At 43.8% G+C, this 25,461-nt stretch overlaps 1 protein-coding gene across 3 annotated transcripts; it reads left to right on the forward strand.

Annotated features, from left to right (window-relative positions):
* Positions 1–21,479, forward strand: LOC147648025 (RNA polymerase II elongation factor ELL2-like). Of its 3 annotated transcripts, none has more exons than XM_086867805.1 (11): positions 1–116; positions 8,427–8,611; positions 10,747–10,813; positions 12,074–12,315; positions 14,382–14,506; positions 14,922–15,012; positions 16,324–16,645; positions 18,627–18,693; positions 20,345–20,516; positions 20,950–20,994; positions 21,135–21,479. In XM_086867805.1, the coding sequence occupies exons 2-11, from the start codon at positions 8,483–8,485 to the stop codon at positions 21,231–21,233; spliced, it is 1,359 nt and encodes a 452-aa protein (XP_086723931.1). In that variant the 5' UTR covers positions 1–116; positions 8,427–8,482; the 3' UTR covers positions 21,234–21,479. The 3 variants fall into 3 exon arrangements, with proteins under 3 accessions (XP_086723931.1, XP_086723930.1, XP_086723932.1); XM_086867804.1 differs by lacking the exon at positions 1–116 and adding an exon at positions 7,629–7,761; XM_086867806.1 differs by lacking the exons at positions 1–116; positions 8,427–8,611 and adding an exon at positions 7,701–7,761.
* Positions 21,480–25,461: the final 3,982 nt, after the last annotated feature.

The following is a 25,461-nucleotide window of genomic DNA, read 5'->3' on the forward strand; positions in this document are numbered from 1 at the left end:
AAGATAAGCAGTGAGGGGAGTAAGGTCACAACCCATTGCTCAGGAATGTCACAGTCCACAGGTTGGCCACATCAGCCTCCTCCACCTGGTGCTGTCACAGCAGACCTTCCATCCCTGTAGGTACATGGCATCAGAGAGAAAAAAAGGAATATAATTTCTTATTTCCAGCTTCTACCTTCCCATATTGCTCCCTCCTTGGTCACCTGCACCGTGTGTCTGTGTCTGGGTGTCTCATCATGCTTTTAAAGTTCTCCCTGGGATACACTGACAGGGCACAGGGAAATAATTCAAAGCTGTGCCAGAAGGCATTAGTGAAATTGGCCAAATAGAAACTTTCTAACACAGTTTTGAGTATTGGAAAGCAGGCATTCTTTATTACACTGTGCTGGTCACTCAGAGGATCCCTCCTCTAATTGAGTGCCCCGAGTGTCAGGTGAACAGAGTTTTTATCGTACACACTGATTACATGTTCATTCGCTATCCCTTCTTACTTTGATGTATATTTATTACTTTATTTTACAAATTTGCACCCATTATTGGAAGTCCTTATAGTTCTTGGGGTTCTGTCTTCAATATCCAGTGTACTTTTTAGGTGGCTGTCCCTCGGCCCTCACTTTTGAGTAAGCACAATATCATTTTTTGCACAATAACTTCTGCTTTGTCAGCTTTGCAGAGCTGAGCTGGCATCCTGCTTTTGTTTTGCATGACTTCTGTTTGCCTAAGTTACATCCTTCATCCACTTCTTCAAGGCTGTGCTGCTCTGTTCTGTGGTCCTTACCAAGTCCTGCCTTTTCTTGAGATAAACTTCCTTGTGGGAACTTGTTTCTTAATACTTCTATTTCATTTTACAGCATAAGGCCTTATAACAGGTATAGACTGCTATTTTTACAAAGCCAGATGAGTAAAGTTTGGTCCAGATTTCTTCAAATCCCTGGGAGTTGTCATCTTGAGCTAAGGAGTTTTGGCTCTTTTGATTCTGGAATAACGTATCCATGATTTTGCTCTGTCCATTTGAATGCAGTAAGAGTTGGCAACAGAAGTTGGAAAGGTCCTACTTTGGCTGTAGCAGAGTAGTTCTCCAGTCTTTCAAGCACACCCAAGCTCCTGGTTGGAACTTGTTCACTGGAATGTCCAGTCCTGTTGATCTGGAGATCACCACTCTTCACTGTAAATCCTGTAAAGTTTTACTGAGAGAAATGAGGTAATTATTCAGATCAACCTCTCCTTATATGTGTGTGTTTCCTGAAATGTGTGGTACTTGGTAGGGTTGATCATACAGCAGCCCATAGGGGCTGATTTTGCTGGTGCCCCATGGTTGAATTCTAATTTGAAGTAGAGCAACAGGTAAAGCTTGGACCCGTGCCGAGGAGGTTTCCTAACATATTTTGCCTGACTGCAGTTTGATTGTATGATTCATTCTCTCCACTTTGCCACTAGCTTGGGGCCTATAGTGAGCATGAAGATCCCAAGCTATTCCCAAGGCTTTCCTAACCTCTTTTAGCCCTTCTGCAATAGTGGGAACCTCTCTCTGATGACATTCCCAAAGGTACCCCAATTTAGGTATTACTTGGTTCAACAGTATTTTAGCCACTTCCCTAGAGTGGTTGGTGTGACAAGGGAAGTCTTCTGGCCAGCCAGAAAAGGTACCCACCAGAACTAGGATGGATTTATACCTCCGTGTTCTGGGAAATTCAGTAAAATCCATCTGCCGCTATTCACTTGGAACACCTCCAGATTTTATGGCTCTTAGTACTGCATTGTGAACATTATGTTTGTTTCTGTTACAAACTATACATTTTTTGAGTCTTGATTGTACAATCTGAGCCATTTCAGACCCAATTATAGATTTTTTGCAAATTTTTCAAAAGTTTTTCAGTAGTCCAGGGAATGGCTCTGTGTTTGCAATTTGCTATTTCACACAAGAGTGATCCTAGGACTACTCTTCGCCCAGTTAGGATAACTGCCAATCTTATGGATGAAACCTTGCTTCTACACTTTCAATTCTTTGTCAATCCCTAGCACTATACTCTGGTTTTTCTACTGGGAGAGGTATCTCTGACAAGAGTGTTAAAACTTTGTTTTCTAACATGTCTTTTTCTGCAGCCTCATTGAGCTTAATATTTCCCCATTTCCACTTTGGTCTTATCTACTTGGTGTGCTCTGCAATGCCTGATGGCACCTTCCACTGGTTTCTTGATACTTTCAAGTTGAGCCAAGATTTGTTTTCTGTTTTTGATGGATGTGCCTTGAGATGTCAAAAGGTCCCTTTCTTTCCAGAAGTCCCATTTGCATGTACCACTCCAAAGCTTTATTCTGGGTCAGTTCAATTGTTAACTCATTTTCCTTTACCCAATTGCAAAGCTCAAGAGATTGGAATTAGTTCTACTTTCTGGGCAGAAACATCAGAGGGGAGTGCCCCCAGTTTGATTCCCAACCTCGTGTTGTGGAGTCACTGCATATCCAGGTGGCTGGAAAGGAAGATTGAGGACATGGTCCTGTGTCAGCAGCTGCTCCTGCTGCCCACTCTGGCTTTGGCATTTGCTATGCTGCAGGTATGCAGGTGCAGCAGGATTTCCTGGGGGAAGTGGTAGCGCTGCTGACACGGCCCTGAGAGTCCAGGGGCCCATGGCTGTGCCCCCCAGCACAGGGGGTGAGCCACGGGGGGGCAGAAGGGGAAGGGCATTAGAAGGGAGAGAAAGCAGTGTCCAGGGACCGTGTGAGGGAAATAACAATTTATGTCCTTTTGGTTGAATGAAGAGTTCCAAATGCCCTGCTAGAGCTGCTGGTGGATTGGCCTCTTGCAGGGCTGGGGAGAGCCCTGGGGCTAAGGTCCCTTGTCCTTTTGGGGCACCAGGTCCACCTGGGCAAGTGGCCCCTGTTCCAGCCAGGAGCAGAGGTGCTGTTCCTTCTGCCCTGGGCAGAAGGACCTGCCACTGTCAGCCCTTCTTGCCACAGGTCCTCCTGATGCTGGTCCTGCCCTGCAGGGATGGGCACAGGTGGGGAGTGGCTGTGAAAGCCTGAGCAGGGGGTTTAACATGAACTGCTCTCAGTGAGTTGTCTGGAAGTAAGAGTTTTCCTTCTTCTGCCAACCAAGGCTGTCAGTGTTTCTGTGTTTGTATTAATCAGAAAGATAAGAGTATAGGTTTGTGGTTTAATGGAGAGCAAAGGGGTGTCTGAATTCAATTGATTTAAATTTTTTTTTTTTTTTTTTTTTTTGTAAAATGACAGTTTGTCCATGAAAAGTTTGCAAAACACGCACATCTTTTTGGAAGTGCACAGAACCCACTGTCTGTGACCTCAATACTGGCAGAGTGACCCTTCAGAACCTTGAACTGACTAAGCAAAGGCATGAACTCTTTTGTCTTTGTTTAGAGGAAGAAAAATACCAAACCTGGAAAATCTGACTTATTCAAGAAAGTATAATTCTGTTCATCATTCATTCAGACACCTGTGAAGCCAGGCCAATAATGCTCTCTTCAATGATTTAACACAGCTGATTGACATAAAATCACTTGGAATTTTGGCCTCAACTGTCAATGATATTTTGAATATGAGAAAGTCCATTTGGGGGAGGAACAGAATGCATTTGGACCATTCAATTTTTAAATTTTATTTTCAACACACAGATCCTCTCATTTTTCCTTCTTTAGCCTTAAGCATTAAAGTCAATCATCTGCAGCTCAAACGTAACTGTTTCTGCTCTTTTGTTTAATTTTCTTTTTTTTTTTTTGATGAGCTGAAAATATTCAATTGTAATTTGCTTTATAGAATTGTCAGTGTGGGACTGGAAAAAGACCACATGACTTTCTCCCACCATAGATTTTTAAATATTTTAAAATATTTTAAAATCTTATTATAAAGATTATTTGGCAATATTTAATTTTTGCTTTCTTTGTAACTTTATTAAGTCTGCACTTTAAAACAAGCGCTACCTAGCAGGCTTTCAGTTCAATTACAGCAGCTGCTTTTCAGCTGGCTAATTTTCCTGTAGGACTAGACAAGGAAAGTAATCACTTGCATAATAAATGGAATTGATTTGTGCTAACTAACTTGTAACTATTTGGAAAGTTCCTATTAGAAGCAATCAAAAGAATCAGTGTTACAAGGCAGATGTACCCCTTGACAGATGTTACAGATTAAAATTGAGATACAAGATTTAGTTTGGAAGATAAGTGATGTCCCAAGATGAAAACAACCTTGAAATAGACAAAATTAGAACAACTTTAGGCATTGGGCCTAAAAATCATTAAATATAAGACTAATTACGAGACATACATAACATAACGCTTGGTACACACATGTAAACCTGTAAGGTTATCCAAAGGACAATGAGGAAGAGGAGAAGCCTTCGCCAAAATACCCTAAAAGAAGACTGAAGACCCCCTAACACCAAGTGAGGCATGAGCCATGAAGAAAAATGACGTAAAGTCAGAAAAATGAGAAATAGGAGGAAACTTAGGGGAAACATTAATGAATATGTACAAGCATACAGTATGTAAGTTTAGCTTAAAGTGCTTTGTTTTGTACGTGAGGGAGGGTAAGAAACCCCCTCCGTACCCCGGTCAGTTTTGTACGTGAGGTGGGGTGAGAAGCCCTCCCCATACCCCGGTTGGTTTTGCTTATGCTTTAATCATACTTAATACTTACTGGCAAGTTATATATATAAATTGTATTTTTTATTTAATTGTTTTCTTTTATTAATCTGTATTCTTTTATATCAAATTACCATTTAATTTACTAAATTCTATTCATTTTTATTTAAACTGGTGTTAACTCAAGGGACCTGGTTGTCTGAAATTCTAATTTCATTTATAACAATTGGGAAATTGAGTTTTCCACATTGTTGCAGTGTAGGAATGGTATTCCCCAGTTTAGTGCTCACACTGAACCACCTCAGACCATGTGCCACTCACTGACTTCCCCACCACTTTCCCTGTGGCAGGATGGAGAGGAGAACACAAATAGGTAAAGATCATGGGTTGAGATAAGAACAATTTACTAGAAACAGCAGTGAAACAAGAACACAAACAGTAACAACAACACTAAAAGCAGAGTGTACAAGAGGTGAATGAGTCACATAGGACCACAAAGGACTTGACATGCCCCATGACTTACAGCACACTGGCCAAGGAAGAACAAATGCCTTCCATTTCCCCCTGCCATGTGGGAGGTGGCATGCAATTACCCCAAGGTCCTGTCCATGCTCCTCCTGGCTGCTGCAAAAGTTACCCCTGTCCTGGCTGGATCCAGGACACAGGATCTGCCCTGTGGGTCCTGGCTCCTGCTCTGGATGAGAGCCCCCACAGCATCTGCCCTGGCAAAAGGGACTTGAGGACAACCTCTCACTTATTGACATTCCCCCTCTGCCCCTGCCCCAGCTGCCTTTTTGCCTCCATCCCCTTTTTTTGCTGCAGCAGTGCTTAGGAGTACTTAAAATGCTCCTTTCCAGTTTTCTTTAAGTGCCTCGTTGCTCTGCATTTTGGCATAGACACAGTTTCCAGGATGATGAGATGTACCTGAGCATGCAGATTCATCAGGGATGGTCAAACAAGAAACCTGTGCAAAGATGAGAGCACTTGTCCCAGAGATAATAGACATGGTCTTAAATTTTCATTTCTACTTTTCTACTTTCATGCACTACTTCCCTTTTTTGTGATAGTTACTGGCAGTCTTCTGTAAAACTGTGCATTGCTCTGTAAGCAGATTTTACGTTTTCTCTCTATACTTGTCACAATCCCTGTCAGCCTAGCGCTAAGTAGCTGCCTTTTCAAATTGTCTACCATGCTTTCAATACCCCAATGAGTTTCTTTATGTTTATCTTCTACAATTTATCTCATTGCTTGTGGCACTCTAACTTGTTGGTTTCTTGCTACCCACCACCCTTCAGGATTCAATCAGGCATTAAAAGCTTTTGCCAATTGATTATCTGCATCATGGTATTTTGTGACTGGTTTGGAAAGGTTCACAACTTAGGAAAAATTGCTTTGTTCTGCCACCTCTCTAGCAGTTTTGTCTCCTACTCAGTTGCTGATGCTGGCTGGTGTTTGTCTGAACTGGTGAGCTTTGCAGTGCATTATTGGTACTTTAGCAGGGAACTGGACACTCCCAAAGCTTTCCATATTTGATTGGAGATCCTGATTCCCTGTAGAAGGATCGAGAAACTTAGTAGGATTCACGGCAGTAGGTGTCTTTAGTGCCATGTCTTTAGTTCCAGGAGTACTGCCTGTTACTTTAAGATTCTGCTCAGGGATAACCAGTGACCTCCTTTTTGCTCTAAACCAGACACAAGCAGATGCAGGACAGAAATTGACATTTATTTCCCCATTAATTTTCAGACCTATTCAATCAGTCAGGACCATGGGCCCTCCTACTTTGATGCACACAGGCCATCCCTCAAGTACATTATTCAGTTCTTTTTTGAGAAATATGCTCCTTTCCACTGGTTCTTTCCTGCATTTCTAGTCTTTGAGCTAAAAATGGATCTACTGTGCAAGGTGAAGGCAGTCATGTATGAAGAGTGCCAAGAGCTCAGTCAATTCTGGTAACCCCAGAGCAGAAGTCATGAAATTTAAGATAAGAAGAGCCTGTTGGACATTCAGGAGTCCAGTGTGACACCTCCTTGATTTCCTTTGATGTTTCATACAAAGGCTTTTCCAATAGTCTGTAATTGGGGATCCATAATCAAGACCATGCAGTCAATCACAAAAAAGGACACAGTTCTTTTCTAGATCTGGTGTTTGACAATTTGCTTTCTTCCTTTCTGTACCTCAAACTACCCTGTCCATGTGTGTGTGGAAGCCAGGAGACCAGACATGGACAGATATGGACATGGTCTTGTAGAAAAACACACAAAAAAAAAAGGAAAGACAAGATTTCTTGGGAAATGAGCTTTGGAACGTAATACAGGACACATTTTCAATTACATGCTTTTGTTCCCTCCCCCTGTAATGACAAGACAAGAGTTTTGGTGCATGGTTTAAATCAGGAATAAGCTTGTGTATGGGGAAAATGCAAATATAAACACAGTGTAAAATATTTTCCAGATGTGTCAGTAACTTCAATGGCCACCAGTAGTCAGCACACCTATCAGCCTGTAATTGTGTTCAGGATCAGTGCAGGCTCTTCCATGTCAGCTCCTCCTGCAGGGCACGTGGGGGCCTGGGTGTGCTGCTGGCTTGCTTTCTTTTAGGAGGCTGGGATGAGGAAGGCTCTGGGGGTTTTTGTCAAGGAGATGATATTTGAGTGACCATGTACGTGCTCAAAGGCTCACAGACTGACCGGCCCACGGCAGGACTGACCAGTGCTGGGAGGGCTGCACCTTGCTGCCCTGCTTAGAGGTGTTAAGCTGCTCCTTCACCTCGGAGACAGCCAAGTACAACACTTTTGTGCAGAAACACTCTGTTAGCCCTGGTTTGCACAGCTGCAGCAACTGGGATGGTTGGAGCACCCCTTTCTGCACTTGGAAACCAGCTGAGTCATTCACGGGACAGGGCTGGGAATTCCCCACATTTGCCCATTTGGAATTCCCTCTGCCCCGAGCGTGTCACATCCCGCTCCTCAGTGACATCCCACCCAGCCTGGAACATGGAACTCCCCGTTTCCAAGGACACGTGGCCATTGTCACCGGCACACAGCAGGCCCGCTCAGACCCTTCCGTGGCTGCAGCGAGAGCGGAGGTGTCACAGTGCTAGGGAGTGTTGCTCCAAATTGCTTGGTTCTAGCACAAGGTGATCAAGAGGCCAATCCACGCACTGAGTGGAGGTAATTCTTTACAGTTCTGTGCAGAAAGTGGGGCTCAGTGGTCAATCCACAAAGCCACTACCACAGGAATCAGAATGTTTTAGTATTTAGACCTTTCATCAACTAAAGTAATTAGTGTTCTTTGTCTCCAAGTTACCTAGTTCTTCTCATAATCACTATTCCCTCTACTATTAGATTATGATCCTGTCACTTCTCATGCTAATTAGTCTGCATGTTCTGTCTCTCTGTTCTTAGTGAGAGCTTTCTGGAGTGAGTGGCCATGGTTTGCCCTGCCGGAAATTCCCTTTTACGCCGCTGGAGTAGATTCAGCACAGTTGCTGCTTTGGCTTTAGTAGTTGGCTCCTAGTCTTGGGGGTTCTGTCAAATGTCCTTGTGCCCATAAATTCTGCATTCTTTGTGTCCACCATCAGTGGTACAAACTTCTTCCCAAGCCTTGCTAAGCTCCCCTAGGTCGGAGATAACTCTTGCCTGTCAAGCCCTACACCTTCAAAAGGCAATTCAGCCAAGAAGTAATTTGCCTTTCCAACACCTGGCCGTCACTTAGAGCTTGTTGGCTACTTTGTGTTTCATGGAAATAATCTCCCTTCTTGTTGATGAGTCTTGGAAGCCATAAAGGCCAAAGAGCAAAGAACACCTTTTCCTAACATCAAGTTTACATTTCCCAGATTTTGTGACAGAAGCAGTGGCTGTGTGGGAGCGGGAGCAGCCAAGGCAGAGCCGGATGGCCGAGCAGAGAGCCTGGGCACGATCCACCATGTTCCACAGGGCTCTAATCCACACTGCGCCCCGCAGGGCCCCCAGCACCACTGCCATGCCCGTCAGGGTGACCCAGAGGTCCCAGGACCAACAGGTGAGGGGTGGCTGTCGGGCTCTGGGCGTTGACACCGTGGGGGCTTGGCCGTGGTTTTGGTGTCAGGGGCTGCTGACCCTGCGGGTCCTGCTGTGCAGGGCTGGGGCCCCACTGGTGCTCCAAGGGCCCCTTTGAGGCAGCCGCCCCGCTGGAGGCGATCCACAGGGATGACACCCAGGAGGTGCCAGTGGAAGTCACAGGTTCCCTGATGGAAGTGGCTCTCAAGGATGACATGGAGGAGGTACCAGTGGAAGCTGGAAGTACCCCATGCTGTGACATTCAGTAACCTCATGCTCTGGGCATGGCTTTTGGCCCAAATGCATGGATTTCTCATTGTCCCATGTTTTTAATGGGATCACTGAAAATGTAAGGATAAATGAAGCCCTTGAACAGGAATTTTTTTTGATATTAGGAGTAGCTATTACTTTATTCCTGGCTCTGGTGCATAGTGGAGAACTTCTGCCACATGCATGCCACTTCCAAAGCTTTTCCACTTATTCATACCTTTTTATCAAACCAAGAAATTGCTGTTCATGGCTTCTAAATGACATCATTCTTCTCATTAACTACTTTTCTATTGTATTGGCTCGGATATTGGTGTCACCTTTCTCATTTCAATTAGCCCATATTTTTCAGACTGTTGATTAACTTTTTCCCAGACGAGTTGTTTTGAGCTCTGAGGCAGAAATGTTTTTATTAGTGTTTGTCTCCTGGTTACTCCAACATGTTCTTGGAGGGCTATGAAGTGTAGATTCCAGGTGTCCAGCCTTTTATACCTCAGGCTTTGTTCATTGAAGCTTATCAGGATTAGTTTTGGAAAACGACAACTTCTGGTGATCTAACAATCCAGTTGTGACAGTTGACTGCCAAAAGATTCTTAGCTACCTGCTCTCTAAAGTGGGAAATGACAGTGCTTAAGACTGATACAGTGCTTATGATTAATATACTGCTTATGATTAATTAAACAATTACTTACAAAGTTAATTAAAATTATTAGGTAGGAAAAAATGCAGGCTAAACAAACAATGAACAACTGCATAAGTAATGCAGGCTTACGTTTTGGTCACTTACATGATTGGTTTCCCTTCTTCTATAAAATGCACAGATGCTCTTAGAGCATAGTCCTTTGTTAAGCTGATGTAAAAGGATGTGAAGTTCAGGTGACTCCCTGTTCCCCTTCATGTCCTCTCCCTGTCCCAAGCTCTGCCAGTAGTGATGAATGAAACAGAAATATTAATGGAATTGTGTTGAGGCAACACTTTGTGCAAGTGACATGGATGAAGGATGAACAGTCTCACAAGCAAAATGTAGAAGGATTTCTAAAAGACTGCTGAATATTGCTTTCACAGATATTTGCAAGTGATCCTCCTATTTCTTGAAAAGTTCAGGCCAGTTTCAGATGAGCAGCTTTTTAGCTTCACTGACAGCCAGTTTTGCCTTCAGAATGAAGCCCTTGCATGGCAGTCAGGTGTTTTTGTTAAAAAATATGATTATGCCAAAAGACATTTTAGTGATTTTTAAGCAGCACATTCAGGACTAAGTGATGAGTTCAAGCCAAGCAAGCCAAATTTTGTCACATCTGACTAACTTAGGATAAACTGTTTCCATTTTAACATCTATGCAAATAATTGCATCTTGAGCTGAGGAAACGAGCAAGGGTTTCCATGCCTTTTACAAATGAAGTTGATATTTTGCAGTTGAAGTTGTTCTTGGAGCTGACTCCAGAATGGGTTTCCTAAGTTCCAAATAAATCCCAGTGTGGGTTCCTGCCCCAACTTTGTGATCTTTCTGTGAACCACTCTTGCCACGTTTGTTAGCTGAGTGCTGGCCAGTTCAATTGCACTCAGGCACTTGATTTCAAGGGAAGCTGGTGCCCATAAATTCCAGCAACTGGGAAAGGATGACTTGGTACTTGAATGCTTGGCTGCATTAGAGGCTAAGTGACGGTCACGCTCTCAGGGCAGTTTTGTAGCTGGCTGCTTTCAGAGGGAGAATGGTGTCAAAGCAGCCCTTTGTAGTTGATAGGAGAGCAAACCTTTCCAAATTCAGCTCTTGCTTAAAATTAGGGACCTGCTTAGTCAGCAGGAATGGAGTGCGGGCTGAACGTTTTACAGAAGATTTCTTTTTCCTTTTAGCCAAATACCGGGGAGGCGTCACACACTGGAAGTGCGCAGGTTGTCAAATTGTCTAACCCACTTGGAGGTATGGTTGCTTTTCATATTTTGCTCCATGTCTGTAAGACTTGAAACATGGTAACTCATTTTTGCAGCATATTCTTGAGACAAGGGGGTGTGTTCAGAAATCTCAACTGCGAGTGCTTTGCTCTTAGGTCAGCTTTGCAATCCCTTGTCACAATGGCATTCAGCCATTGGCCTGTTTTCCCCTGAGGAAGCCTGCTCGTTCTTCCTTGTTCCCATGCTGATTGACGGCTTGGAATTTTGAGCATTGAAGTCAAGGGTTGCACCACTGCAAGCACATTGGGCTAAACCATTCACCTTAAGTGGAAATTGAAAGAAAATGACTTTGAGGAAGTTGCATAGAGAATTTCATCAGGTCAATATGCAAAACTTTGCTTGATTTCATTTGTTGTCTTGGTCATTATTAGGTGACTGTTGCCACAATACCCTCTTGGGTTCTTTTCAAGGCAAGTGAAAGGAAAGTCATGATGTCATCTTCCCCATGGATTTTGTCATTTCCCACAAAGAAAACACTCCAATGTGCTTAGGTGGTGTCGTTTGTTTTTTATCTGTTGTGAGTGTTGTTTCCCCAAGGAGCCTGGCTGCAGGCACACACAAGGTGGACATTGCCATTGCAGGCACTCCGTGGTGCTGCCTGCAGCAGTGAGCTGAGCCAGGCACAGCCAGCTGCCCTGAGAAAAAGGAGCTCTCACCTGGCTGTGGCTGCAGTCCCCTGCCTGCAGGAACATGCCTGCCACTGGAAGGGCAGCTCTTGCCCTACTTCAGCTCAGTCTAGAGCATTTTATGGCAGCATCATCCTGGCTCTTTGGAGAGACAAAATTCACCTTGCCAATTTCTCATTGGGGATGTTCCGTTTCACATGTGAATGATGATTTGTGTGATTCTTGGTGGTGATTTACATAGATCCTAAGGGCGTATTTAACATTTAGTGACTGGGGTCTGAGGACTGGCAGTGGTGGGACAATCATGGAACTTGGGGCCACTTTTGCTTTGGGCTGGCACTGAGAAACACAGGTGGGACAGATCTGGTTGCTGGTAGGCTACAGGGTGCCTCTGCAGCATGCTCCATGCAGTATCAGTTAGGGAGCGGGATTTGTCACAGAATCAGAGAATGCGCTGTGTTGGAAGGGATCCACGTGGATATTTAAGTCCAGCTCTGTCCCCAAGAATTGCATCATCCTTTGAAATCAAGTTTCTTGACTTCTCCCAGCCTCCCATTTCACACTTCTTTATCTCTTTTCCTTTCCTTTGGGAAAACAAGCAGATGTCAAAAGGGCTGAACCGAGCGCTTCATGTCCTGAACCAGAGGGAAAAAAAACAAAGCCCATGAAGCCTGCAGACAGTGAACAAAATCCTTGCACTGCTGTTTATCACCGACCCTACAAGGACAGGGTGATTCACTTACTTGCTCTGAGGGCCTACAAGAAGCCAGAATTACTCGCTCGCTTGCAGAGAGATGGAATCAAGGAAAAGGACAAGGGTACCCTTGGAAAGATCCTCCATCAGGTGAGATTGTGGAGTTTGTGACAGCAATTTTTCCACAGTACTACTCTCTTCTTCCTCATTTTCACTTGTTCCTATCAGCCCTCTTTCAATTAGAAATTAGAAACTAAGCAGTGGCTTATAGAATGCTCCATACACCTAAGTTCAGTTTGTCCATCAACATAGTCCAGATGCCTCAAGCTGCAAGTCCATGTGAGGAAAAGGAAAGAAAACTCCAAAATATTTGAGGTCTTGGTGTTTTGCTAGAATAGCTGGCAATGAGTAACACTTTGTAGGGTTGTTGCTGCTCATGCCTCTTTTAATTCTCTCTCTTTTCCTAGCACTGTTGAACTGTTTCATGCAGTAACTTCACAGGGGTTCCTTGATTTTATGAAGTGGTTTGTAGTGGTACCTAAAACTTCCTAGGATAAGTTTGAGAGGAGAGACGTTTGGAAAGCGCACAGGGCAGCATTTCCTTTTAACAGACTTGGTGACCTCTCAATGGTACTTGGCTTCTGCTGGGATCTGTGAGGATTGCCTGCCAGGAAAAGGTGTTCCAGGCAAAAGCTCCATGATAAAGGTGGTAGCCTAAATTTGAGCACAGGGTTTCTTTCCTGTCCTGTAGATTGAGTCTTCATCTTGCTTGGAACAATGTTATTCAATGCCTTCTCCAGTGCTGCTCTATCTTCCACTGGTATTTCTTTAAGATAGCCAGTTAGAAGATGCACACCCATGGAAAGATGCAGTGGTTCTTTCCTGCCATTTTAAATATTCCCTCTTCCCCATGGCTATATGTCAAATAGGAATATTTCCTTATTAGGGATGAAAAAAGTATTTGGAACATAGTCAAGGCAGGAAAATTCAGCATGGATACAGTTTTTCCGTTGATCCCACAGGGACTTTTTAAGAAATTGTTAGAAGGATTTCATTCCTCGACATTCTGAAGCTTGTTGCTGTGGTTGCTCAGGGCAGTGGCAGAGTTTTTGCCTGCTGAAGACACAAACTGACAATTTCATCAGAGCCATATTCTACCATCCCAAGTGAGGAAGCCCATTTAGATTTCAAATAGATTAGAAAAATTTCACAGCTCAGCTCCTTAGAAGGTAGAGGGTGAAAACATTTTCTCCTGTTCCACTGCAATGTTTAAGATTGCTTTGGAGGTAATGTCCTGTAGGAGGTGTGAACTGCCTCAAGGTACTGGTTTGCATTCTGAAAGGGCTGTGTGAGCACTGCACACTCAAATGCCTTGCTCAGGCTTTTCCAGATAGCAGAGCAAGTGGGAGTTTCTTTTGTATAAATGTAAAATGGGCAGCCTGAGCTGGCTGAGATGTGGTACACACACTCTTGCTTCCCTTCAAACACAACCTTAGTTCTGATTTTAAGACAGGAATTCCTAATTCAAAGTAGCTTTGTTACTTTTACATTTTTTTAAGCTGTTGACAGACAGACATCATCACAGACCTGAATCAACAATATTTAGCATGTTTTCAAGGAGAAAAAAAGGGTAAATTTTTACAGATGGTGGTGATGTGTTGATCATGTATTCAGTGTGTTGTAGGGGTCAAGCTTTCCTGTGGGCTTTTCTATGGAACTCTGAGCAGGTGTGAAGTGGTGAAGCCTAAACCAGCCCTTTTGATATTAGTGATCTTGAGGTTTTACTACTGCATTTTACCTTTTTGAGTAGACTTGGTAGTTGTCTTGAGGAAGATATGAAGCTCGCTGCTTTTCAAAGGAATACAGCAAGGCATGTGCATGGCCTTCTCATGGCAGCACTTTGCTGGAATGAACCCTGGCTCTGCCACATGAAGAGGGACTCTGGGCTTGACCACAGTTCTGTCTTGTAGCACTTCATGTTGGATTCCAAGGAACACTTGCTAGATATGAATAGAGTTACTTGGTTATTTCTATTTGTTGAAATTTTAATATAGATGAAAACTCATGCAATAAGGGAATCATTCATCTCTCTACCAAAAGATGTTGTTTAGTTCAAAGTGGGTGTTCACAAATCATTGTTGAGGACCAATTCTATTGCTTTAGTTTACATACAGCACCCATCATGAATGGTTGTTCTCTTAAATGTCTGCCTGTAGGTAGCCAACCTGAATCTAAAGGATAATTCCTACAGTCTGAAGGAATATCTGTTGGAAAGCATTCAGAACAATTGGCCTGGCTATACTGATGTAGACAGAGAGAATTTGAAGTTGATACTTTCCAGGTAAGTTCAGTCTTTAGGGGAAGGAGAAGAGTCTTTTCAGAAGAAGGCCCTAGGAAATGAAGCCTAGATTCTTAGAGTACGCTGAGGTAGCAGGGACCCATTGGGATCCAACTGATGGCCAACTCCTGGCCCTGCACAGGACACTGCAAGAATCACACCATATGTCCAGGAGTGTTGTTGAAACACTTCTTGAAGCCTTGCTGCACTGACCAGTGCCCTGGGGAGCCTATTCCAGGGCTCAAGCATCCTTTGGCGCAAGAATGTTTTGCTGACATCCAGCCTAAAGCTGCCTCAACTCATCTTCATGCTGTTTTCTTGAGTAATGACACTGAAGTTCAGATTTACCAGCAAGGAAAGACTTATGGCTGTTGACCATTTAGAGCTTGTAGCCTGAACTCTTGCACCATCCTTCCAGAAAAACAGCTCCATCTCAGAACACAAGCAGCACCAGCCAAGAGCCATCTCTGGAAGCTTCTAAGAGAGATGCTTCAGCAAGGCCTGCTCAGGTAGTTTGTGCATTTTTAACATTCTGGAGTGTGTATGAAGTTGCAGCACACTTGCTAAATAGCTTTCACACACTTGCTGCTGGTGCTGGGAATGTGCAGGACCAGGCCAAAGCACGTTAGTCAGTAATTCTGACTGCTGGCACAGGAAGGTTGTGATCAGAAGAGAGGCTCCTGCAGGGCTCAAGCAGCAGCGTCCTGAGCCAACTTGCTGCTCTGCCTGGAGCCTTGAGCTCAGTCTCCACCCTCAACTCATTCCCTGCAGAAGGGCTCAAAGGATTAGCTGTGCATGTATGACAGAGGCACGTGAGAAATCTACTGTACATGAGAAGCTTCAGCATGGTGGAGCAGATGGGGCCCTCTCACTCTCTTTCCCCCCTCTCTCTCTTTCACTCTCTTTGTTGACTCCAGCTCCAGACTATGCACATGTCAGGACCAATGCAGGATCTCCAGACCCTTGATATTCTCTCTTGTGTCTCTCTTTTCTCTGCCTTTATTTTTCTCCTGTCTCACTCTGCCTGGGCACAGCATGGCTGTCCTGTTCTACTCCATCCTCGGCCCTGAAGTTTGCAGTGGGAGTGGGGAGCTTGTGGCCGTGTGCTGTGGCTTTGGAGCCAGCACCTTTGAGAAGGTCCTTGGGAGGTGCTGAGAGATGATTGAAGGGCACTGAGGAAAAGTGAGGGCCCCTTAGTCACCACTTGTGAAACTCTCTTATAAAAATTTCAAGATCCCCATCTATGAGCTTTTGAGTGTGAAGTGTGGGGTGGCTGCTGGAGTGAAGGTCACTCTTGTTGAAAGCACAGGAATTCCTTACATGTGACTGAGGTTTTTGTTCAGCCTGATGAGAATTCACAACCATCCCACCTTGTACTGACAGATTGTGGCAGTGAAGATTAATCCCGTCTTTACCACATAAAACCTGAAGCCAGTCAGGTGCCTCTTCACTAAATCATGTGGGTGTGTGACAGCAAAAGCTGAGTCTCTTCCTGGTGTGTACTAGTGGAAATTGAGACCTAGGCAAAACAGACCAGACCTCCCCCTCTGTGGGGAAACCTTTGATAGAGCTGCTGAAGGGAGTATCTTTCTCCCACAACTTGGAGAAAGACTTGCTAAGTCTTAAGATGAGAAAGTAGGAGTGAGATAGAGAATGTATTTACCTGCAGTATTTCCTGGTTTCAATGTTGTTTTCAGTTAAGATGTATTTTCAAGCACTGCCAGTTCAGAAATGCTACTTTTTCAGAATGGGAGAAAAACTTGATCTAGATAGATAAATATATGGACATAGATGAATGAGTTCTTTTGTTATTGTTGCAGAAATGGCCTCTGGCTTCTGACTTTAGCGGTCCTGTGATGAGCAAGAAGCGGAGAATTGCTCGCCAGCTCAGTTACAACCAGCCAGCAGCTGATGCCCACTTCTCTTCCTTGCTGCTGCCTTCCACATCCACTTCCACTTTGAACATGTCTCCAAGTGTTGGCTCCGTTTCCCCCTGCACCTGTGAGGTGCAAGAACAAGACAAATTTCAGAGTTCTAGCATCCCAGAGCCTTCTGGGGTGCAGGAGGAGATCCCCAATTCTAATGGAAAGAAAAACCAACCGGGGAGGCTGAAGCAGCTGTGTCCCTGGGAATTCGATGAAGGTATTAATGTGCTGCCTTTCCTAAGTCCTGGGGGAATAACCGTGGTGTAAAGATTTGGTTATTAAGAGAAGCATCTGCCCAAATTAAGGTGCAAGTGCAGCCCTTTTCCAGTGTCAATAGTAAAAATGTTATTTAACAGTTAATACAAACTGGGGAGATAAAAAGAAATTAGGGAAGAGAGGCAGGGTGGGAGAAGAGAGGGGCATTAAGTAGGAAGATATCAGTACCATGTGGATTCTGTGTTGTCCAATTGGTCCTTCTTCCCTCTGGTCTTCTTGGTGGTGGGGGTTCCCAAGTTGCTCTGGAAGTACCACCTTTATAGTGGATCCACAGGGTGCTCACAGATGTTCCCACACCTTGGGCTAGAAGTGATGGAAGTGTTTATTCCCTTACCCACAGTGGAATGTTTGTCTAGTGTCCTAATTGCGAACCTTCAGCACTGTTAGTCCAAGGCTGGTGCTTTCCTTCATGCCATCTGTGCTTCTCTTAAATTCCCCTTGTGCTGCCTTATCTCTTATGGGAACATCCTTCTTGGACAGTGTTCTCAAGTAGATAATTGTGTTCTTGCACCTGCTGAAAAGGCAGCTTTGAAGGCTGCATACATGAAGGCACTGCTCTACATTTCTGCTCTACCATTATTCCTTGCTTGATGGTCATGAAAAACCAAGACTCTTTTTTCTGCCATTGCATTCCATTGTAACTCTTGGTTTAAAAGACAGCAGCAGCAAAGGCCAGAATCTGTGCTGCTGCAACCTTATCTAAAACTACCTTAATTTTTAGAAATTCTCCCTCTGTAGTGCAAAACCAATCAAGAAGAAAGAAATGTCCAATAGATTGCTGTTGGGAGAACGTGGTTAAAAGGAAGAGCCAGGCACTAGAAAGTCACAGGGATTGGATTTTTTCTTTTCATTTGATTTCTAGTAAACACACAGTTGACTCAGACAGTTGATTGAGCCACCACTTTTTCCATCAGCAGCTTTTCAAGTCTGCATGCTGGAGATAGAAACCTGTCAGACATTTACTGCAGACTAGTTTACTGAAACATGTAAATATCTCAATGATTTCATCATTGTTTGTTGAACTCAGCCTTTCCATGGCAACTCCATGGAAGCTACAAAACCTGGCCTGTGGTTTCCTGGAGTTGTAGTTTGAAGTGGCCTGGGAGCTCCTCTCCATCCTAGCTGCAGAATTTCTTTCTTCAGAAGCTCTAGAAATGGTACAGACTGAAAACAGCATTGAAAAGCTAACCAGAAAATCCACAAGGAGTACTTGATTTGTCATCAGAGGGACACACCCAGTAGGGCAGAGTTCAGTTGCTTTGTTAAATCTATGTCTTGTCCCTTTTGGAGGTTGAGCTTGCAAATGACAAGGGTTTTTTAGCCTGGAGGCATGTCTGCTCATGCAAGTGGTGCTGTGCTTGTAGAGACAGGTGCCTTGAGATGGTCTTTGCACATTTCTTTTCAGCACATACACATGGTAGCTGCAAACCTTGAGATGTCTTTTGGAAAGATTCCTGCTTGAGTCTCTAAAGATGTGAGCATTGTTCTTCAGAAGCCTGTTAGAAAATTCTGCCCAGCTGCTGTTGGAAAAATCTGTACTGTGTTTCAAGTTGGGGCTTAGGCTGAAGCTTTTGTGTGGACTGAGCTATGAGAGCAAATGCACTTTTGGAAATGAAATGCCCACCCCAAAGCTTACCAGCTGTATTGAACATACTGTGACTATTGCTATTTCTGTCCAGTTTAATTACCCCTTTGACACTTCTGTTTATACTTCTGCTACACCATGTAGCAATGCAGAACCTGTAGAACAAAGTGGCCATCCTCTTTCTAAACCCTGGGACTGGCTACTGTGGAGAAGGTCACATGTGCCCTCCTATGATGAAATGCTGTGAGAAGGAAGCTCTAAAAGGACTTGTTCAAGCCAATACAGTGGGTTTTTTTGGATATTTAAGATTATATAACAAGATCCTACTTTTTTGCAGGCGAAACAAAAGATACTTCCATTGTCTCTCCATGCTCTGCAACAGCCAACCAGCCAGACTACTTGAGGTGAGTAAAATTGCCATTAACTCTTGCCACTCTCAGTGGGGTGCAGTGTCAAGCTGTTTCCTGTGTGGAAAGGATAAGCTGGGGAAGGTTTGGCTGGGCCTCCAAGGCTCCGAGCTGAGATGAGCACCGAGGTGGGTTAGGCCTGGAAAGGCCCTTCCTTGCTGCAGTGCAGGTGCCCAGGGCCAGCTGCAGCAGTGGTGCTGCATCCCGTCATGGGATTTGCAGTGCAGGAGGGGAGGGGGAAGTGTGTGTGTGTGTGTGTGTGTGTGTGTGTGTGTGTGTGTGTGTGTGGTATAAAGCAGTGGGAATTGCTCTCAGCTTCTGTCAGAGCTGTGATGTTGGCAAGGGCAGTCAGGCCTCCTGTAGCCCTTGGGCTCTGGGGCAGCTGCGGCCTTTGGAGCAGGCGCGGCAGGGCCCTGGCTCATATTGGATACAGCCAGGGATGTTCCCTGGGGAGGACAAGGCGGGCCCTGCAGGGGAGCAGCTGAGGGAGGCCTGTGGTAGGGCTCTTGCTAGGGGATGTCCCTGGGCAAAAGCCAGTAATCCAGGCTATTGCTTCTCCGCTACCTTCCAAAATGTTGAAAGGCCTCTGCAGTTTTCTTTTCAAAACCATGCAGCACACCAGTCAGGTGCAGCTGGCCTGGGGTGCATCAATCGTATATGTTGTCTGTCTTGGTACTGAATTTCAAGTTGTTAAAGATTTCCTGCTTGTAAATATTAATCTCAGATGCTTTGAAGGATTCATTCCCATGAGGAAAGAGTTCTTGTCATCCAAAAAGAAGCCGGTCTTCAGGGCCAGAGGAGCAGAAGTACTGGTGTGGCAGTGTTGAAGTGATATCTATTATTCTCATTGCCACTTCATCTTGGATTTGTGTCATGAGTTTGATAGAACTGCACTTGTGTTGATTTGAGGGGGAAGGGAATGAAGAAGGCTTTACTCCCATCAGTGGCTTCAAGCATTAATGACTTTTGCCCTCCTTAAGAGCTGATGTGGTTTGGGGTTTAGTTGTGGTTTCAGACCAGTCTGCAGTTTGTTTCTGTGCCTCTGATACAAGTGCCTCAATTCAATGGTCAGTGATGTAACTGCTGCTCACTAGAAAAATGAAATTTTATCCTTAACTCTGCTTTGCTGTTAGACAGACAAAAATGGAGCTCAAAAGTCCAGCTCTGCACCCAGTTCATCAGAAATGCAGTCCCTGCCAAAATAGTATTGCAGATGGATTTTCAAAAAGAAATGTAAATGAAAAAGTTTTCCTACCCAGAAAGAAAGAAGATAAAATTAGGCAATGTTTCTTCTCTCCCTGAAGATGCTGTGTTTGTTAGTCCTTTGACATTGGAAATCAGTGCCGATGTTTCCTAAGTGTGATCCTCTTGCTAATGAAGAGAACCTCTACAATATAAAACAGTAGTTACTAGGTGTCATAGAAATGTGGCAGATTTTTAGAGCTACCTGACTTCATTCTCTTGAAGTACATCAGCTTATATGTAGAATCATTGAGTCCCAGAGTGACTGACTGAGAGTTTGGTGGTCTGTGTTTGACATTCACCATGTGCTTGTTGTAACAGTACAAGTGTGCTTTCTGGAATAGAAACATATCAGAATATTCTCTTAGAGTACACTCCTAGAAAAATAGTCTGATTTTTCCATTAGAAAATACGTAGCCATAGTCTCCTTGGACCAACGCCAGCGCTACAAGGATGACTTCAATGCAGAGTATGAGGAATACCAAAATTTATATACTCGGATTGACAAGATCAGAGAGCACTTCACACAGCTTCAGGAACAATGGAAGTCTGTGACCGCAGGCTCTGAAGCCCATCAGGTAGAGAAGGATAAAGCCATGAAGACTGTGCTTCATCAGAGCAGTCCTTTGGATTCCCTGGAGCTGCTCAGTGAGATGCAGGGAAACTGAGGAATTGGCATATATGCTCAGACACTGCTTGGGCTGGGTCAGATTTTTCACAAGACCCTGCCCATAAAACCCTTTTTGAGCTGTCTGAGAACAATCCGTAGGGTGAGAGGTGTCCCAAGCAGAGTCTTAGAGCATGTGCTCCTTCTGGTGCCTGTTGAGAGGCTTAATTGCAGATCTTGGGTGATACTGGGAGTTGGGGATTTGTTGTTGCAAACCTCCCAGAAGAGTGGTGGCTCACAGAGAAGAAAATCTCGGAAGTCAAATGGAGTGCAATTGTAGTGCTTTAGTAAAGTTTGCATTTTATGGTGGTAGTGAAACATTCTTTGTGTGTTTTTTCTTGAAGATGCTGCTTCATCGAATCCTAGCAGATTATCAGCAGATACAACAGGTATGTTTGACACCAGATCTGCAGAGCGTGGTTACTGCTGAGTCTGGCTCAAGGCTTTTTTAAAGCAAAGCACATCTTGTAAACTCTGCAGAAGTCTTTGCCTGACCTATTTTTTTTATTTTTTTATTTCTCCTTCATAGGGTAGCCCCAGCTACTTTGAAATGAAGAACAGGTGCCTGTACCTCCACAACAAGCTGTCACATATTCAGAGCCTCATATCTGAATTTGACAAGCATTAAGTGGAGTCCTGGCACCAGGCAACTGCTTCAGCCAGAAATATCTATGAACTCTGGATTTTTTATTACAACTAGAAGATTAGGTCTTTAGGATTATTTACATTAGTGTTGAACAGTAGGTTCTGCTAGCAATAAAGAGTAGGTTAATTCCAAAAAATATAGGATTAGTTCAAAGAAATTTAATAAGTTTAAGAATTTCAAATATGATAGTATTGAACTTTAAGAATAAAGAAATTTCCCTTGTGACAACTCCTTCTCTCATTGTTACTTGTATCATATTGGAGAGGCATTTTTCTTCTGGCCAATTATTTTCTCCAAGATGTAGGTTTGTCCACTGAAATAAATTTATCAGGAAAGTGTTGAGGCCCAGTACCTCTACTATGAGGTTGCCCACATTTTAAGAAAATATTAGAGGAAAAGGAAATTCTTCATGATACATATAGGGGTGTTTTCCAACCCTTCTCCTTAATGCACACTCTTTGCCTTAAGTGGTCCAAAGAGTAGGAGTTTGGACAACCCCCTCCCCCAGTCAGCTTGTTTGGGAGGGTTACAGAGGAATGTGTTATGGGCTGCTCTAAGCTGTCAGCTGAAGCAGCTGCCAGGACTGCTTGGAGATCATGGCCTCATCTTGTCAGTGAGCCAAGGAATATCCAGATCTTTTGCAAGTGTTCCATAAAACACAAGGAGAAGTGTTGGAGGCAAGGCTCTTCATGGGGTTTTAAAGAGAAATTAGTTTAATGTATCCCTATGAATACTCCGTCTGTTTTGTAGATTTTTCCAACATAATAGGTCACAACCAGTCTTTCTAGAGAGACACAGATATTGATTCCTACACAGACCTAAAGGGATTTTGAAGTCTTGTCTTTTACCTAAGTCTCGTGCCATTAATTTCTTCATCTGAAAGGGTAGAGGTGTGTCCAGCAATGCCATAACCTTCTTTTGGAGAAGAATATGAAATTGACTGAGGGAGGACAATATCTGGGAACATTCAAAGGGGCTGTGAATGCCCCTTTCTTTCTTGGAGACTATTTCACCAATTCCTCAATTGTCTGCATGCCAACAATGTTAAGCCTCCTGTATGTGAGACATCTTGGGGTGTTTGGTCATTGAACACCTGATCTATTGTTGCCCTTCCGTTCAAGTGAAGTTCAAGAAAATGTCACCTCTATAAACCCTGAGACTTGGGTCTTGCTTTGTCAGGGCCAGGGGCTGCTCCTACAGCTCGTCAGTGCAGCAGCACAAGGAACGGTGATGTGGGGAGCACGGGGTGAATTCTGCTGGGGTGCCTTCCCTTGGGCACTTGAGGACTGCTGCTGGTGGACGGAGCATGCAAGAGTGCTGCTGTTGAGAGTGTGGGCTGAAACAGAGGTTTTAGAGGCACATCCTTATTCTGGGTCACATTTCACTCTTGCTGTCAACTGCCTTTAGGATGTGTAATGTCCACATACTCCTTAGACCTGTGTGTTTCTGGCTGTCATTTCTGTCCACATCCCTAAAAACCGAAGGAGAAATAATAAAACGCTCTATTCCAAACAGGAAGAAATAAAAAATGCGACAGTCTTATATGGAAAATGACCTTCTGAATTTTACAATTAGAATGACACCAATTCAGTAAATGATAGTTGCTGGAAAGCTGCTTATATACCTGTTAAAAATGATTGTATGAGCTCAGGGCATTTGGTGTAGCTTGGATCTAACTCTGCAAGGGGAACAAAGTAGGAGCATACTACCCAAGGCAGTATGGTTCTATGATTCTAAGAAGCTACAAAAAGTATCTCCAGTGCAACAAACAAGTATGCTAATATATATCCATAAGTAATCACGCGAGACTGATTAGAGAAGTGGGTTTTTTTTTTATTTCTTTTTATCAAAATTTTACATATTCAATTTAAAAAATACATCATTTAGTCAAGGTACGCTAGAAGAAAAACATACAAATGTTTCAGAACATGCCTATTTAAATAGTTATTCTTTATTCTAACTTTCTATTTTCTTTTCTGACTTCCTAATTTTTTGAACTTTTCTCAATTTTTCTAACTTTCTGTTTCCTATTTTCTAGTGGGTTTTTTTTCAAAACCAATACACCATGGCCTAAGGACAATAACCAAGGTTTTCCGACTTTCATGTGGAAAACTTTACTAGTGCTGAAAACTTTTATTCTCAGTCTCTATAAAGCTTAGTGCTACTCTGGGAAAAGGACACACCTATCTAGGACTGCAAGAATGAGGGGTGTAACCTGTTTTTCAAAGCATTATTTTCTAAAAGTTAATTTTGAGAGTTACCTCGAATGAAGGACTCAGGAGTTGCATCTACTTCAACTTAAGCCTGAAGATATCATTTCAAATGCTCTAGGTACTGTCCAGGCACATACAAATTCACCACTGACCTCTTTCTTTGATCCTGATGCTGCCAGTGCCAGGGCAGTTTGGGAGGTGTTGGAACCAGTGGAAGCATTCCAGAAACATTTCATTTGTTCAAAACCACTTCCTTAAATAACTTTATTTTACAAATTGGTTTCTGATTTTTAATTTCTACCACGATATAAGGTGGGGGGTTTATACATAGCAGTTTTTCCTTTATGCCTTACACAGTTATAAATACCTAATTCTTCTTATTATTAATCTAATATCTGTGATAGATACATCACAGCCTCCACTAAGACCAGGGAAGAATAGCAACTCACAAAGCATCATTATCTACTTTCAGTCATATTTCTAAATAATAAAAGTAGCTGCTTTAAAAATAATTTTAAAATACATACATTTCTACAGAAGAACACCTTAGAGAATGTGGTAGTTTGGCATTTAGGAAAAAAGTGGAAAACATCCATGGACAGGATTTCTCTGAGCGAGGCTGCTGGGAGTTTCTTCTCTACTTGAGACCAGGCCAACAGCTGGCCACTTCTGAGATTGACAGCTTTTTGCAGCACTGAAAACTATGTTCACCTTTGTGAATACCACCTTTGAAAGCCAAGCCCGGCAACTTCTTGTCTCTTTGTTTGCAGCCTTGAAAGGTATCGGAGCTCTGGTGCGGCTGGCCCGGTTCCCCCGCGGCCTGTGCGGCCTGGGGGAGGCTGGGCCAGACTCCAGCAGCTCCCGGGCGTGGGATGGAGAGTGCGGGACCCCCTCGCCCAGGCCAGGCCAAGCTCTGCTCTGGCCCCTCCTGGGAAACCCTCCAGCTCCCATTCCAGCGGGGTGGCTGAAGCCATTTCCAGGGGGACCCCTGGCCCCAGGCCGGGCCGGGCCACGGCTGCTGACATCTCGCCCCCCTTGGCCCGCACAGACGGCTCCAGGCTGAAAACCATCCACTGCCTTCCAGGGGCTGCCCAGCTGAAATCTGACACCATGAATACCTAGCCGTGGCCTGGGCAAAATTTAACTCTTTCACTGCACAGATGAGATCTGCAGACTTTAATTGCCTCTCTAGTGAGAGAAAAGTCAGAGTAATCGACAGAGAGAGAGAAACCATAAAGCATCATGGTCAGTAAAAGAAATTCAAACGTCAGATGGAAGGAGAATGAGGAGATGCTCTTATCAGCTGAAATATTCTTTTGGTGGGGCCATGGAGATGGACAATAATGTTCTGAAAATAACTCCTTTCTTTCATGAAAGAGTACTGGGGAGAATGAAGTATTCAAAGTGTAAATCTGAGCAAAGGTATCCGTTGACGAAGCAGAGCAGACAGTGGAGTAACTGTGATCCCATGAGATGCTTGAACAGAGAGAGAGAGCTGAGAAAGACCCTTGGCCCCCAGGGAAAGAGCAAAACCTCTGCTCTCAGGGATGATCACAGAGACAGATGAAGAGAACCTTTGCCTTTGAATAACTCATCCTTCAAAAATACCCCTTGAGTTGATGGCCCATGAACACACCTCTGAGTGGTGTGAAAATGGGAGGAAGGCAGGATGGCCGAGTTTTTTCCTGGGAAGCTGCCTGTCCTGGAAATAAAAAGCCATGAGAAAACTGTTTTCTTGTAGAGAACTCTCCATGGAATGACAAGAAAAATCTCCTTCTCTCCCTACAGAGACTGATGAAAAGACAAGTACTGTCTAGTTGGTAGTGCTTAAACATCCCAAGTTTTGTCTCTATGTTGTCAGATGGGAAAAGAAAGATTGCGGGGTTGTGGGGGGAAACTTTCTGGAGGTTTCATTCTGGTTTCTTATTTTTGTAGTCCTCTTAATCAACTTCCTTTATTCCTTGTAAGTTTTAAGCCTCTTTTGCCCTTTTCCTAAT

The sequence above is a fragment of the Cyanistes caeruleus genome, chromosome Z (assembly GCF_971803275.1).
Source record: "Cyanistes caeruleus chromosome Z, bCyaCae1.hap1.1, whole genome shotgun sequence".
Classification (NCBI taxonomy): Eukaryota; Metazoa; Chordata; class Aves; order Passeriformes; family Paridae; genus Cyanistes; species Cyanistes caeruleus.

Coding starts and splice junctions, on each gene's coding strand:
- LOC147648025 (XM_086867805.1), top strand. CDS start 8,483: ATGGCCGAGCAGAGAGCCTGGGCACGATCCACCATGTTCCACAGGGCT. Junction 12,316..14,381: donor TTGGAAAGATCCTCCATCAG/GTGAGATTGTGG, acceptor GTCTGCCTGTAG/GTAGCCAACCTGAATCTAAA. Junction 20,995..21,134: donor ATTATCAGCAGATACAACAG/GTATGTTTGACA, acceptor TCTCCTTCATAG/GGTAGCCCCAGCTACTTTGA.